This window comes from Eucyclogobius newberryi, unplaced genomic scaffold, assembly GCF_026437365.1.
Source record: "Eucyclogobius newberryi isolate DKJ021-1_F unplaced genomic scaffold, fEucNew1.0.hap1 SCAF_17, whole genome shotgun sequence".
NCBI classification, from domain to species: Eukaryota; Metazoa; Chordata; class Actinopteri; order Gobiiformes; family Gobiidae; genus Eucyclogobius; species Eucyclogobius newberryi.
The window spans coordinates 23,719,056-23,735,091 of NW_027315801.1; the positions used below are offsets into that span (position 1 = coordinate 23,719,056).

The 16,036-nt window shown below is 39.6% G+C and overlaps 1 protein-coding gene across 3 annotated transcripts in view; it reads right to left on the minus strand.

The window, feature by feature from the left end:
- The window catches only part of plxna1a (plexin A1a), a 354,584-nt gene that overhangs the window by 138,810 nt on the left and 199,738 nt on the right, over positions 1–16,036 (minus strand). For all 3 annotated transcript variants that reach the window (XM_072449536.1, XM_072449538.1, XM_072449537.1), the window contains exons 5-8: positions 13,066–13,166; positions 11,295–11,418; positions 10,047–10,200; positions 8,644–8,743 (exon numbers count right to left, since the gene is read on the minus strand). In XM_072449536.1, coding sequence (XP_072305637.1) covers positions 8,644–8,743; positions 10,047–10,200; positions 11,295–11,418; positions 13,066–13,166 — 479 coding nt within the window. The remainder of the gene's footprint in view (positions 1–8,643; positions 8,744–10,046; positions 10,201–11,294; positions 11,419–13,065; positions 13,167–16,036) is intronic.

Genomic DNA, 16,036 nt, shown 5'->3' on the forward strand with positions numbered 1-16,036 from the left:
AAGTTCACAGTAACTCCAGCTCCTTCAAAATAAAGTGAACCACAGGGGTACTTCTGAATAAAAAGTCTCCTTTAAATTGTCTGTTAATCCCTGCACAGCCTTCATCCTGTTGTCCTTGGGTTATTCCGGTTTGAGGGTTAACTCTTCAACAGCCTGTTCCAATAATGTTTTGCCCCATAGTGATCTACTGGAGTGTTTCTAATCAATGCCAGTGGATTTCCACAGGGAGCCGGTGGACTTAGGCTTATGCTAACAGTCCGATGTTTGTTAGTAAAGCTACCCAGCCAGTTCCTTTCTCACTATTAACCCCAGGGTGTATCGATTCCACACAGAAGCAGCAGCAGCAGCAGTGTGCAGCTTCTTTGGGTCCATGCAATACACAATCGCATGTACGGACTCGTCCACAGGAGCTGTCATGGTGTCGACGTGCTAGCCCAGTCCTGAGGGTCACCTGGGCAATGGAGACTTGTCTGACAGTGGAGATGTCAATGCGCGGCCCAGGGTAAGTGACTGCTGCAATGTGGTCAATAAAACCCCCTGCTATTTAACCAGGCCCCGCAGCACAACCAGGGTCGAGCGCCTTTTCATCTCGGCTTTTGTTTCAGAACACGGACGATCGATGGAACAAAGTTATGCATGGGCAGGCTACAAGAGGAGAGCTATACTGTTTGGTAAATGAGAACATTTGGTCAGTGTGTGAAGTGTAAATAGATGTGCAATTAAATGGTTTTGCCTTTACAGCCTTGTTACAGTGGACCGAGCAGAGGAGAAGGCATGAGATGAATAATTGGAGGAATCTATTTCGGGGAATATAGTTTATATATAGTTGACCAAGACACATTGCCAAATCTTACATATAGCTGTTTTAGAGAGTGTCTTCAAGTCTTCAATTGCAAAGCATTTTCTAACTATCTGTTATGGTTCATATCCTCAAAAAAAAGTTTGACAAATTCATCAAATCATAATTATGTTCCTAATCAACCTCATAAAGAGTCATAAATCGATCATATAGATGCATAAAAGAGCTGTTTTATCGTGGATCTACTTGATTTCTCCAGTTTTCAAACCTTTTTCAAATCGTCAGAAGGAAAAAAATAAGTATATACGATGTTTTTTTGGTGGGCAAATGGATAAAGGTTCTGCTTTAGAGTGAGTCAGGCCTTTCTCTTACAGACATTCTTTTGAACAACTTCCTTTTGAACTCTCCCCAATCTGGCCTGCTATAGAACATTTCCATTTGCACAGAAATTTGGAGTCACAAAAAAGAAAAAAAAATTACTTTTCATAATTCCAATTCCTTCTTTTCTTTATGGCCCCTGATGGTGGTTCACCTAGAGGGCTCCGGGAGCACCTGCAGAGTCATTCCTGGTAAATGTGTTCATAGCCTTTGGTGTTTTAGTGCTGCTATTAACACCGGGCCCAAGTCTGCAGTTCGGGATGCTCTGTCTTAGGAGATATAAAGAGGGCCTGGTCCTCTCTATTAATAGCCACCTTTGTGTTCCATCCAATAAAGCTGCAAGCAATAACACAGATATGCATACATCATTAAGTTATACAGCGCCCCGGCTAAGTACGATTCCTCTTTAGGGGACCGGCTATATTGTCTCTCAGAGGATTCAAAGTGCAGTCTGTAAATATCAAACCTTGCTTTCATAACATTAATTAGGAATAGCCTGGTTTTATTAAAAAAAGTACAGTGAGTTATCAGATAGTGGTTAATTAAAGCCCTTTCCAGCATTCTCTTCAAGGAAATCTTATTATAAAGTTGAAGTTACCAAACTGCTTCCTATTTCTGCTGTTAAAGGCCTATTGCGTTTCATAGGGCGGATTCCATTGGGGTAAATGGCTATAAATGTGACCACCATTGAATTGAATGCATTTGCTGGTCAACTGTTACAACCAGTCAAGTGGAAAATTGCCCAATAAAACAGTCCATCTCTGGTTCCTACTGTATCCGGGTAATTGAAATAACATGGCTGTTGCTCTATTGGGCCAACAAAAAGCGTATGTTATTGTGGAATTCAATCTGTTTTAGCTTGTCTGGGTTTACAAGGTTTGCTATTTGTCAAAAAGATTCGATACAAGTGTAGGAAATAAACATTTTCGCCCACCGTACTAATGTGTTAAGGTGCATCCTTAAACGTGCCATATGGCTGACCTCCATGGATATTGTCTGGAATGTTCCTTATATGGCATTATCTATCTGGCATATACTTATATTAAATTATATAAAATAGTCATCTGTTCAATCTTTTCCTGATAGTGTTGTGCCAATCAATGAACTACATCGATTTTTGTCACGGTTTTGTATTCATGTATGTTTTTAAAAGGTTTCTTCTGGACCATTTGATGATAAAGACACTAATAACTTAATGTCTAAATGGCACGCAAAGATCCTTTGCCTTTAGTCAAGATAAATTTAGCCCGCCAGCTCCGAGCTCGACCCAAGCCTTTGTAAAATGACAGAATTTAAGGTCGGGTCCTAATTCGGGTCCTGAGTGTTCAGGCACAGATATTCAGCTCTACAAAATACCATCCTCAATTATGTCTGGCACGCAAATGAACATCTTTAAAGATATTCAAGATATTTACGGTGCATGTCGCAATCATAGTCAACAGCCAAAGTCACCCACACAAATTGCGTGGAGCACCGGAAATTCCTGGACTATATGTTTACAAAAAAACCTCCACAGTCGCCCAGGTTGTCTGTTTTATTATTAGCCGGCCCATAACGGATCATACGATTTCACACTTCCTATACAACTAAGTTACAACTATCCAAAGGGTCAGAATGTCATTTGTTAACTTATAGCCCACTTCACCTTGTTGAAACTTCAGTAGGCGGTTACCATGGGCCTAGAATGAGCATGGAGTGCTCAGAGTCCTTCTTGACTGAGCGTGTGGGTAGCTGCGTCCCTGGAGTGTTTCTTTTCAGCCCTTTGATTTGAGCCCTTTTATATTGTAACGGTCATTGTGGCTGTGAGACGGGGGGCCACTAACCTCTAGGCCACACGGATTGAATTATAATCCTTTCTCCATCAGCCCTCCCCCTCCTCCTCCTGCAATTAAACTTGTCTCGGCTCTTTTTTAATGCTAATTCCGAATACGGTAGCGGTAAATGTAAATAGCCGGTGGCGTGTTTGCGGTGCAAGTCTGTGCCGTCTGTCTGCTGTGTGATCTGTGGGATAAAAGTGCACCTGTTACTGTATACTTTTGCCTTTGGATACTAGCCTGGAGGTACTTCTGTCGACGTTATGGTGGAGTGCGCAACTGTGTGAGCTAATACGAGTGGCGTGACTACCTGAGACGCAGCGCTACAAGTGGATGCCAATACTATCCTTCTGTAGCCAGAGCGGTCCAGGTAGACTGATGGAGCCATGTGACTACATCAATACACCTTTAAACACGGCAAGGTTGGAAGTGACTCGTCCAAGGACATCGTGTAAACTGGGATTGAACCGCCGACCTCGGGAGAACGATTTAACAGCTGATCGTTTGTCGTATTATGAAGAACTAAAACATTTCTACAACACTCACACAGACTCTGACGCTAACACCAAACCCTACATCATTCACTGTCTTGATTGAAATTGGAACAAAGCCTAATTGGGCTGGGTGATATGACAACAAAAATTATCTTTTTTCCCCCTCCTCGTGTATACAGACGGGATCCGAGGGAACACCCATTACCGGATCTCTGTGGGGGAAGTAATCCATTATATTTCAATTTGGAAGAGCTGCTCTGTAACCCACTGTTCAACTACTACAAGAGCAAATAGCAGTTGTGTTGTGCCAAAGACAGACAAGAAGCCATAGAGATGAATAAAGTGGCCCAATGGCACAAATTTGTACAATTATTTAAGAGTGCTAACGGCAGCTTCAAGTTAAATTCTACTCAGTCGCTGCCACATCTACAGAACAGTGCGTTTACTTTTCTGAAATAACGCCACTTCAACAATCTCTAATTAGTGATGAATTCATTATACTGAAAATACACATCATTTACCAGAAAAGAGGGAAAACGTGGGTCTCACAATGACCACGCCCCTCACTATGCCGTGCTGCAGACTGAAGCAATACTCTTTTATTTACGTTTTAATTTAATCTCTGTCATATTTTGCCTCATTATGAACCAATCAATACCACGGACATAAACACGACAAACCTTTACGCTGTGCTTTTAACTCAAACGTATTCCTGCACAGTTTAAACTCTGCTCCAGACCACATGCTTTTCCAGACTGACTGTAGACCTATAAATGAATAAGACCCAAGCATATAATTGTCAATTTGAAATGACTGGATTAACATTTGATTAATTACACGGCCCTGTTTGCATCTTCCTCTCACCGCAGACTCTAGCCTGCAGCTTTCTTCCGCTTTACAGTTGTGTGCTAATATGGATTGAGCAGTGCAAAAGGCTGCAACTCCCTGCCAGCGAGGTCAGCGACACGGAGGCGAGAGGGGACGACAAAGGAGAGTGGTATGTACTTTGTAATATGGAGGTTTATGTTGCAGCGGCGCTAGTAATAACTGAGCTTTAGTTTTACTGCCCCGAGGAGTCTGGAGAGGCCAGGACGGACAAAATCACAGTCTTAAAACAGCCGCGTGGAGAAGGGACAGAGCTGGCCTGACACGTAGGTCAAAACAGTGCCTGATTTAAGGACATGCTGGAGTAAATATAGTGGCAGCAGTGTTTGAGCATGTCCATATGCCTGGTGGAATCAAATGTGCATGGTTACTTTAAAGGTTGTATACATCATGCGTAATACTGCTTTACTTATGCACGTATTGGCTTTGGTGTTACGTGTTACAAGAAACAACACAAGATGACGTTTACAAGAGTTTTGGAAGCTAAACAGGAAAAATATGGAGTTGATTGCTGGGTTTCGCCGCAAAACATGATACATTTTTTTAGTTTTACATGAAAATTCTCGGATAATATCAAACTCTCATTTTCACTTGTCATGATAGTCAAGTCTGCAATTACTGTATATAAGCCTACTTATAGGTTGAAGGTGCACTATGCAAGATTTCTGCTTTAAATGTATCTATTTCTACTGATTAAAGCATGTATGTACACCATCAGTTGAAGTTGGAGGTCAGATCTGTGGAGAGGCGAGTCTACTCATTTAAAGAATTACTGTTGTTTTTTTTTTTTTTTTTATATTTGTTTAGTATTAAAATAGCTGTAATTAAAGGTGACCTAAACCTCCACCTAAACCTTCAACATAAAGTAAAGGTTTAGGTGGAGGATCTGTAACCTTTGTTTTTTCATAGACCTGTTATTATTATGCCTGAAATGCTTAACATAAAGGTATAAAATGTTTCTTTCTTCATAGAAACACGGTTTTCCTGCAATAAAAATGCCTGTAATGGTATAAATGAAAAATGGGTATGTTTAAAACCACACTCTGGAACATTCCTGGCAAACAAATAACATCTCCACATACAAAAGTGTGTTTAAATATAAACACAAATATTAAACTACAGATTTAGCATATCATTCCAACAGCACAAATGCACCCACAGTAAAAGCCAATGCTGGACCTTTAATCGAACACATCCTTTGAGTTTTGTAAAGGGAGAAACAGAAGTCTTTGTGCACTCTGACAAAATGAATCCATGCCATTGAAGTGTGCCTGCGGGCCGGAGGAGTGGGCCAGGTGAGCTCTCTCTGCTAAGGACCATCATGGCACAGGGCTACGGCTACTGCAGCTAATTAAGCGCCTATTACTATGCAGATCTATGCGCGGCCAAGAGCACTGCAGAGGCAATAAACGGCCTGATGAACGAGGCCGGGGTGAGGGAGGGTGAGGAGCGAGGGAGCGAGGGAGAAGGAGAGAAGGGGACATGGAAAGATGAAAGAGAACAAGAAAAGAACAAGTGCACTCCAGTCCGGCTTTGTTCGAGCTCATGTAATGTTACTGACACGGGCTCAAAAGGACTGCACTCATCTGCAAAAGACTATTATGTTTGGTATAATTTTGTTCTGAGAAGCCCACCGCAAATAACATTTTGATTTGGTGAAATGATAAATTTGTTTGTTGAAGTCAGTGTATATTCATGTTGAAAACTGATTACACTTTTGGTTGTGCCAGTGAGGTTCTCCCGAGAGGTTGTATTGCTTTGACTGGAATGTTCCACAGTGCTGCTTTAAATGTGTCTGTTGTTTGTATTGCTGATTTTTTTTTTTTTTTCAGCAATACAAACAGTTGAATGCTTTCTTACTCTGAGCAGATTCGCCTCTCCATAGATCTGAACTGTATCTTGGCCTGGTTGCATAGCATGCTTGTCTCCATGGCAATAGTACGTTTAATGCAAAAGTGTGGAAGATTCCGTGACGACAAGCAGGTGCATCAATGCCAGAAGAAATACTATATCTATAATAGATTTCAAGTGATTACATATTTTTAATATACTATTTAAGTAGCAATTATATCTAAAATATATAACTAAAAGTACAAATAAAACAATCTCTCCTAGAACCCTATTTTGCAATTAATTTACAAATCTTTCCCAAAATGTAAAACTACATTTGATGATCTATGTACTAGAATTTTCAAAAGTATCCAAACTCAATAAAAACTAGTATCAAATCTATATACAAATATGAGCAAGTATTGATACTAAAATAAATCACATAAACAGGAGAAAATGTAACCTTTTCTAAACAGTTGAATGATCTTGGAAACATAGGTTTAAGAAAGTACTATTGTTCAATAAAATCACCATATATTGTCTAAAACAATGTCATTTGCTTGTTATCATTATGGTATCGAGTATCAGGCCAATTCCTTAGTATTTAAAAGTTGAATCAACGCTGATATCTGTTTTTTAACACGCAAGAGTTCCGAAATCAGGACAACTTTGTCATTGTTGCTCTTGACAACCCATACACAAAGCACATACATCACAATACTGCACTCATAGCATGGCATTAGCTCCTGTAATGGGCAGATAAACAGTGTTGGCGTGTGTGCCAGGTGGACAGAGGAGAGCGGTGGGCCCTAAACGCAGCACCAGCCAACACTCATTTAGCCCGGCGCATGTATTTATTTTCACTTAACCTTTATTTAACACGGCAGCTCAATTAGGGCCAAATTCTTCATTCATTATCAGCCTTGTCTCACGAGCTGCTTCTACATGATCTATTCTGTTTACCGCAAGACTCGGTAGGTACACGCGACGGGGCCACATCCTCCTGGCATTCTGGATATGTGCCTGGGCATTTCAATGTTCCGCTGAAGGGAATTATGATTGCATCTGGATTTATAGTTGTTTTGTGTCAAGGCTTTGTCGTTGTCTCTGGCTGAACATTTGATTTGAGGCTAATTCAGACGTGAAAGGGCTTTCTGGTCACTGTTATAGGTTCAAAGTGTTCCGTGATCAAATCTTTATGGACACAAAGTGCACCTTGAAAAAAAAAATGGAAGAGAAATGGTGTGTGATGTGTTACTTAAGGCGAGACACTAAAGGCAACTTATTGTTCATCATTTTTTGTTTCTCTTTTGGTCAGTTTGCCCTTTCAGCTTTCAGATAAGCTATATGATGTTTTATTATGTCAGGCCGTTTTCCATTCTTTCCCCCCATATGTATATAAAAATCAACCTTTACACCAAAATTAAGATTAAACAGAAGAATTTGTTGATATTTAATTCTACGTTTTATCAAATTTTTGTTGTATCTAATGTCCACAAAATGAACCAAGAACTAGTGTTTTTATGTATTTAGTGTGTTGTTGCTCTGTTGTTTTTGTTGTTCTATGCTCTGATAAAAAAGAAAATTACAAAAAAAGAGGATTTAAATGTTGTTGTCCCACATATGTACAATTTTGTCAATTTGTACATATAAAAGGCCTTGTTTTTTACATAAAAAACATTACATCTTTATGTGTTAAAGCTTTAAATTGATATCCCTTAATGTAGGACTTCCAACCTGCAGATTCTCGTCTTGTATTTAAATGATTCTGATTTCAGTCCGATGGTTAAATGATGTGTACAGGTTGAATGATGTCTCTTATGTATAAATGTGTGTATTAGTGTATTAGAAAACCAGCGCTAATTGCAATAATGGCATTACTGACCTGCTGACAGATTGAAAGACTAACATTGCACTAATCTGATAAAGCATTTACCATCTCAAACAGGCCTAAAACACAGACTGCTCGTCTCTTCCTCGCGTATGCAAACAGACCCAGCCTTGACGACCCCGACGGTCTTGGATCCGAACAGTGGATTCATATTAGCGTTAGTTAGATCAGGGATAATTCATTTCTGCAGGAACAAGATGGATGTGTTTGAGTCTCCGAGGCTTGGCCGCTCTTCCACGTCCTCCATGCTCAGGGATCGATTTAGTATTACACTCACCAGTAGGCCCCTCATTGCTCCCGATTTAATTAACTAATTGATTTGTAAAAAGCTTAAATACATTGAATAATGAATTAGCAGGGGTCACGTGAATGTTCCCTGCATTTTCCATTATGTGCGGGGCCAATATTTTATCACCATTGCTCGCGGGTAAGAGCCAAAGTCTCGTGTATTGATCGGTCCTTTCTACACCGCGGTGGAATATCACGAGGCAGCGTTTAACACGTTGTAACAGAAATGCATTCATTTCACAGGCAGGGAATTGGCAGACTTACGATTGGTGCACGCTGCAGTTGTAGAAGACAAAGTCCACACTGGCGAACTTCTTCCCCGTCTCCTTGGACTTCAGGTAGAGCTTTATGATGCGCTGGTCTCCTGAGAGTAAACATGAATGAATATACGCAGTGACAATACTGCAGGTAGGATCAGAAAAAGGCCAGGACTTAATCAGTTCAAATTAAAGTATTCTGCTTTTCAGACATCGGTTGTTTCCTCATCCTCAAAAAAATAAAGTAGTGTTTTAAAGGTAACGATAGATTAACATGCTCTTGAACTGTGAAAAAGTCATTAAAAAAGGCTAAATAATGCAGAAGTTCTTTTTATATATTTAATGTTTAATTTTTAATGAGGGTTTAACCACAATATCTTGGTGGTCCCTCATCAGTAACTAGTAGTATGTTGAGCCTTGTACTAACTGTGGTTATTCAAAAACATGACGACTCCAGATCATGCATGTTGGGTTCAAAATATCACGTTTTAAGAGTAAAAACAATGAAAAGCCATTGTTTGGTGCTGCCATTTTGAACAAGAAGTCAAGTGACACGTTTCTGTGATAAAGTTGTTTTAGATATTGTGGTTTTCCAATGAATAAAACTAAAATAATTACCTATGTATGATGAAGCGTAATACTTAAGCAAAAGCATAATACTTCTTCTTATTTATCTGTCACATGTACTGTTCTTTTAGACCTGAATTAGACCTCTTTTATACCTGCTTTAGTCCTGATTTATACCTCTTTTAGACCTGATTTAGACCTCTTTTAGACCTGAAATAGACCTCTTTTATACCTGGTTTAGACCTGATTTATACCTCTTTTAGACCTGACTTAGACCTCTTTTAGACCTGGTTTATACCTCTTTTAGACCTGATTTATACCTCTTTTAGACCTGATTTAGACCTCTTTTAGACCTGATTTATACCTCTTTTAGACCTGATTTAGACCTCTTTTAGACCTGGTTTCAGACCTCTTTTAGACCTGGTTTAGACCTGTTTTAGACCTGGTTTAGACCTCTTTTAGACCTCTGAGGACTGTATGTGTTGGGAAGTTACTCTAAGTATGCAAACACTTTATTCAATGCGTGAAACATTTATAGATATTCAAAAGTGCAGGAGATGAGTAAATGTTAAGCCTAATTTAAACGCCAGCGTTCAGTGAGGCTGACATTTTGATTGTGTATGGTATTGCATTTAGAATCAATACCAAACTTTCTGCATGGTCGATTTGTGGTTGTATCCTCACAGACATTTACACAGTCCACAGAGTAAGACAGAACAAAACTGATGATACACACAACTTTCGTAAAAAAAAAAACGCGCACATCAAACCCTGACTTTTAGATTTGCATCGTCAGCACTGCAGCGACACTTCACATCTGATTTGAAACGGCGCCGGTTGTACCTTGATCTTTGGTGATCGGGGCCACATATTTCGTCGCCGGGGACAGGCAGAAGACGCGTCCGCCGTAGATGCGTCCCTCCGTCTCCACAAAGTCCTCGAAAGAGCAGTTAACTCCCGCGGCAAGGCTCGGGACGTTCTGGGTTTGGAGGATCAGCTGCGGCACAAAACGAGGCATTATTACGGTATGTAGTGTGGTGAAAAATATCAATCACCAAATCACCGGAATCATATTTGTAACTGTGAACCATCGCGACGTGAGAGGCACATAATTGCTGTTGTGACGGTTTGAGGTGGAGAAGAAAAACAACATTCTGCGTCTCGACACCATTTCGATGATAAAGGTTAGCTCGGTTTATGACAGCTAAATGAAACTTCCATTTACTTCCATGTTTGTCATAATGGTTGCCTTTGGGCTATGATTAAATTATCGCTGAAGATGTCAAGAAGAAGCTTGAGAAACAACTTACAGTGCAAAAAGACAAGTTGAACATTGAAAAGAATAGAAACTTTTGCATTTCGCTTTATTCGGTCTTATTTTGAAGAGCCTCACAAAACGTTTCAAATTTCCTGTAAGTAGAGTTCCTGCCACGAAATCACGTTCATTAAGATAATCCTTTAATGTCCACACATGGGGAAATTTCATTGTTGCAACGCAGTTAGATACAGAGGAAAAGAACAGATCACTTATAGGAAGTTTGAAAAACACTCTCAATAGAAGAACTCTTATAAACAAAAACTCTTATTAAACAAAAACTCCTATAGACAAAACCTCCCATTTCCCAACAAGGGATGGAGAGGAAAAATAAATAAAGATAAAAATAAATAAATAATAAAATATAATATATAAAATTAAATTAAATTAAAAAAACAGCTAGCGTAAGACCAGATAATACTAATAATAATAATGGAAAAATAAACATTCTCATCAGTTATACATGAGAATAGAGTGTTTATTACGACTGTGTGTTTGCATTAGCATGTCGAGGGAAAGTTTTGTTTAGCTCCCCTTTTTATTCCCTCTGCAGCCAGTAGATGGAGCGCTACTCAATTCCAGACGCGGGGAACGTCTGACTGTCGGACTGCCTGGAGTCATGTGTGCTTTTTGAAAATGTAGATCTCACTCCGGGCTACCTACGGAGCTGGAGGATCGTTATCAGGAAGTGAACACGTCCAGAGCTTCTTTCATGTGTGTTTTAAATTGCATCACATAATATTCCTTCCGATAAAAGCAGAGTGTTGACCGCGTACCTGTACTTCCGACATGGTGACCGAGACGTTGTGTGGTTGCACTGACAGGCGCACGCACTGCTCCGCTCGAGTGGTGAACCTCTGAGGCTCCTCGGCTCTCTCGCAGCGGTCCTTCCTGGCGCACCTTTAAAACGGGCACAGGAGTGAAAGGTCAGGCATTCATTGGACAAACTTCGAGATTTCCTATTTGCGGAATCTAACTTGTGTCTTCACCGCACTCTCAACCAATTTCCACCCATTTAGACTGCTAACGTGAACTCAGATGACCTCGCTTTCATCCAGTTTGGAGAGTTCATAGACTTCTGAAAGGTTTTTAAAATATTCGATTTTCCAATATGATTCAAAATGGCGTCATCCTCCGTCCACTTCATAGTCAAAGAGTATTTATGTACAAAAGGTTACGGGGCTATGTGCAGAAAAGTTGATTTGGGAACGTTTTCAACACTGCAGTGAGGGGCTATAAGAAAATGAACTGTAAAGCAATTTGGTTTATGGCCAATGAATTTAAAAGCAGAGTTCAAGAGAGTTAATTTTTGCTCTTGTTAGCACATTTGGTTTCTCGAGTATTACAAGTATTTAAGTCTAAGTCTGGCATAGACCCTGAACAGCTGCTGTCATTAACATGCATGTATATTTAATTAGCCTAATGCCTATAAAATAAAGATGTCTACAACACTAAAGTTTCAAAGCGGAAGAGTAGGAGATTTTGAGCTTTGAATATTTATAGAGAGAATATATAAAATGTTACTTTTTACTTTAATAAAACGCTAAAATGTTCTTATATTACAAATAATAATATCACACAAAATAATGTAGATACGGCGGGATAGTGGAAGTGCTATGATCTAAACTGCCACAGATTCAATAATTGTTGTGCAGTTAAATAAGTCGACTGTTACAAATAACATTACGTCTTCCCAGAGGAGGGACAATATACTGAGAGCAAATACAGAGCAAGTCACATCCCTTAAACGGACAGTACCCTTTACTTCATTTATGTTTTCATGTGATAAAAGTAACATTTGTTTTGATATATTGTAAAAGCAGCTCTTACAGTCAAAATGATACCACTGTGTGCTGTCTGCATATAATTAGAACGTGTTTGTATCTGCCATGAACCAGGACGTACCACTGATGCGCTGTTAGCATGCTAGTTGTTTTTAGCATGCTAGTGATTGTTAGCATTGTGTGACGGCAAAATTATGATCTTATATGAGTTGTTGTGAAAGTTGTGAAGTTGTGAACTACATTTATAAATTAATTGTGAGGATGAAAGTAATAAAAAAGGGAGGAATAGTTTCGACAGCTGCAATTTAATTTGTCCTCTTTTTCCATATTTTAAGACAGTAAAAAAAACACGTACAGGGTCTTTAAAATTAATAATTGAGGCTTTTTTCCCTTGCTTTATGTAGTTATTAATGTGTATCACTAAGTTAAAAAAATATGTGGGAAACAAAATATTAATAGAATCTTAAATCAAAAACTAAGACTCTTTTGGAGGTTTAATTTAATTCTCAACTTCCTAATATTATTAAACTTGACATGTGCCCATTTGTAAAGACTTAAACGTATTTTCTGATAAAACATTTCTTTTACTCTCAATTGAATATTAATATTTTGCCGCAAAAAAATTCTCTTTCGATTTCTAATTTCTTCTTGACTTAAACGGGACAATCCGGGTGATGTTACACAGTTTTACTCATGCTTTTAGCCCTTACGTCCTTCAACATGGAACTAATGCATTGAGCGGTGAACAGCCGTTGACACTTACACATTATGGAGGACACACCAACCACAGTGAGGGTCTCCTGATCCCAGACACTCTCCACAGGACGAGTACTGCTCACAGCTCTCCACCGGCACCCGCGTCACCTGCAAGACACACACATAGATATACTGTCACAAAACAAATACTAATAATAATAATAACTTTTATTTATATAGCGCTTTTCAGTGACCCAAAGACGCTGAACATATATAAAAAAGGGGGGGGGGTATTTACAGACAGGGGGGGACAACACGTACAATACACATTAATATACAGATAAAATGAACAAGACAGAAGAAGTAGAGAGAAAAAGATGGGGATATAACAGGGGGTAGAAGAGTAGGCAATGGGGTAGAGGAGGCTAGGGGTAGGGGAGGTCATAGGCTTGGGTGAAGAGGTATGTTTTTAGGCGGGATTTGAATGTTGTGAGTGAGGGAGAGTGGCGGACAGGTTGGGGGAGGGAGTTCCAGAGTCGGGGTGCTGTTCGGGAGAATGCTCTGTCGCCAAAAGTTTTGAGTCGGGATGTTGGTGCAGCCAGGGTGAGAGAGGAGGAGGATCGGAGAGCTCGGGAGGGGCGGTGGGTACTACAATATGTACACAAAATCTGCTGCCGGTTCACAAATCAGATGTCAAAATATGTACATGTACTATGTATGTATGTATGCATGTACTATGAAAAGGGTGCATAAATCCACAGTCGAACTATACACACAAATATATTGGAAAGATATACATAAAGATATTGTCAAAATCTAAATCAAAATTGTAATATAAATCCACAGTCCAAATAGGCACACAAGTACTCTTAAAACATCTATGTGAATAAAGATAAGGATAAATATGGTCCAAATATGAAAATAAATCTGCTGCCAAAATGGGTACACAGACGTGCTCTCATAAACGGCACACAAATCAAAATATGTATTATCCAAATATTTGCACAGACATACAGTCACAAATGGTAAACAAATTTACGTTGGCTCACAAATACACTCTAAATCAGTACACAAATCAACTTTCAGCAGTCTGTGCACGATCACCCGCAAACGCTGTCCCCCACACAGTTCTTAGAGTGGACAGAGTGTGGTACACAACTGATTAAACCCAGTGTGACTATCAGAGGCAAACAGCTCTGGAGGTATTGCATTGGAGTGCTTCAGGGCATGGAGTTGAGCCTCTGACACATGTAAACAAATATACAGCCCAGATTACACTTCTCCGCCAACATGCGGCAGTAATAAGGAGAGTGTTGATGCTCCGCAGTTGCCGGCTGGATCACAGAAGGAGATTAAAAACTAGGGCTGAAAGATATCCCATAACTAGGCTATGGGAGTTATTTCATGCTAATTGACAGCGCGCCCAATGCAAACACAACTGCGGTGAATGTTAAAAAAGACAGGGATGTGTGGCTGGTATGATGTAGGATTTATTTATCTTCTTTAAACAATTTAGCAAGAACATCCTCCCCAAACTTCATTATTGCTCAACAAGAGATTTTATTTGGAAGGTCTTGGAAGGTGAATTTCTTTTGCCCTTTTTGCTGTATAGAATTTAGGGTTGTACGAATATGCATCTCCCAGTATGTTATGTAAGAGAGTAATAAAATATGCATATTTTTTCCCCTTTTAAAATGCCTTGACAGGATTTTGGTGCAATTAATTACTGACATATTCAAAAGACTTGAAATATAAAGTGCCAAAACAGTTATTCCTTCATGGTGTTTGCACTGAAATGAACAGATTTTTTTGCGGTCGCTGCAACAACAAAAACATGTCGGAAAAATGCTTGTAATTCTATATATAACGACAGCACATAATACTATTGGGAGACTTTTGACCATATGATACCGCAATATTTCAGTTATTGTTCAATTCCTGGTTAGCTTCTTGTTCGATCTAATCACAATTGATCGCTTGAAGGGGAAACGTATTGATTACATAGTTCATGTTCAATACCATAAAGAGTCTTCTTATTTCCATAAAACTCAAAGAAGGGGTTATATGATCAAATGCTATATTAGCCACGGCTATTTAAAATGGCCAAAATGGGAAGCTTTGACTAGTTTTACATATAATAACCAACTTTTGTTTTATGTAGTACTGATTCCACCACTGGTATTTACCATATATAATGTAGTTTAAGGTCGCAAACAACAGAGAATGCAGATGAAAAACTATAATCTATGCAAATGACTTTTTGGCTGATTGACTTCCACATTTTCCTTGATCAAATCACAAAAGCACAGGTTGCTTTCAAGTTGGTGTCAAATAAAAGATTGTATTTACAGCAGCGGGGCCAAACATGGCGGATTACTCATCTCGTCTGTGGATCTCCTTCAGCCTGCGCGCCTGCATGCCGGAGATAAAGATGAAACTTTAATGATCTCTGTGGGGAAATCAGAGCCGCCATGTTAACAAGGACATCAAACAAAGACGCCCGGATGTACCTGCCCGTTCTGCAACATAACCCGAGAAATATGCGCGTGTCAGGGAGACGCTGAGACAGACAGGAGGCAGCCCCGTCCATCCATCTACGCGCTTATCATTAAACAAGCACGTTCTGCTGCTGCCTGCATCTCTGCATCACCATCTGTGTGTGCTATTATCAACCGACGGATAATACAGCGTGTAGTGACTGACAAGAGGGACGAGCAGGACTGCAGGGAGGTTTACAGCAGTAACCAAGGTAGCATTGCTATAATCTATACAGTCATACCGCGTGATAATGCTGTATGCTCACCAAAACATACCAGAGTGGAGTTTGGTTTAATTTGAGCATGTTTCAGGGAGAGGATATTTAGGGTACGATCACACTCACATTTTACTCATGATGCGGACTTGGTTTGGTCCCGTTTTAGGACTTGTTTTGTCCTGATATGGTTCAGGTTTAGTTGAATCTAAATCCTGGTTTAGCTCTAATTCAGATTAATGTACAAATGTGAACGCACCTTCAGTCTGTCTTCCTCACCAGAGCT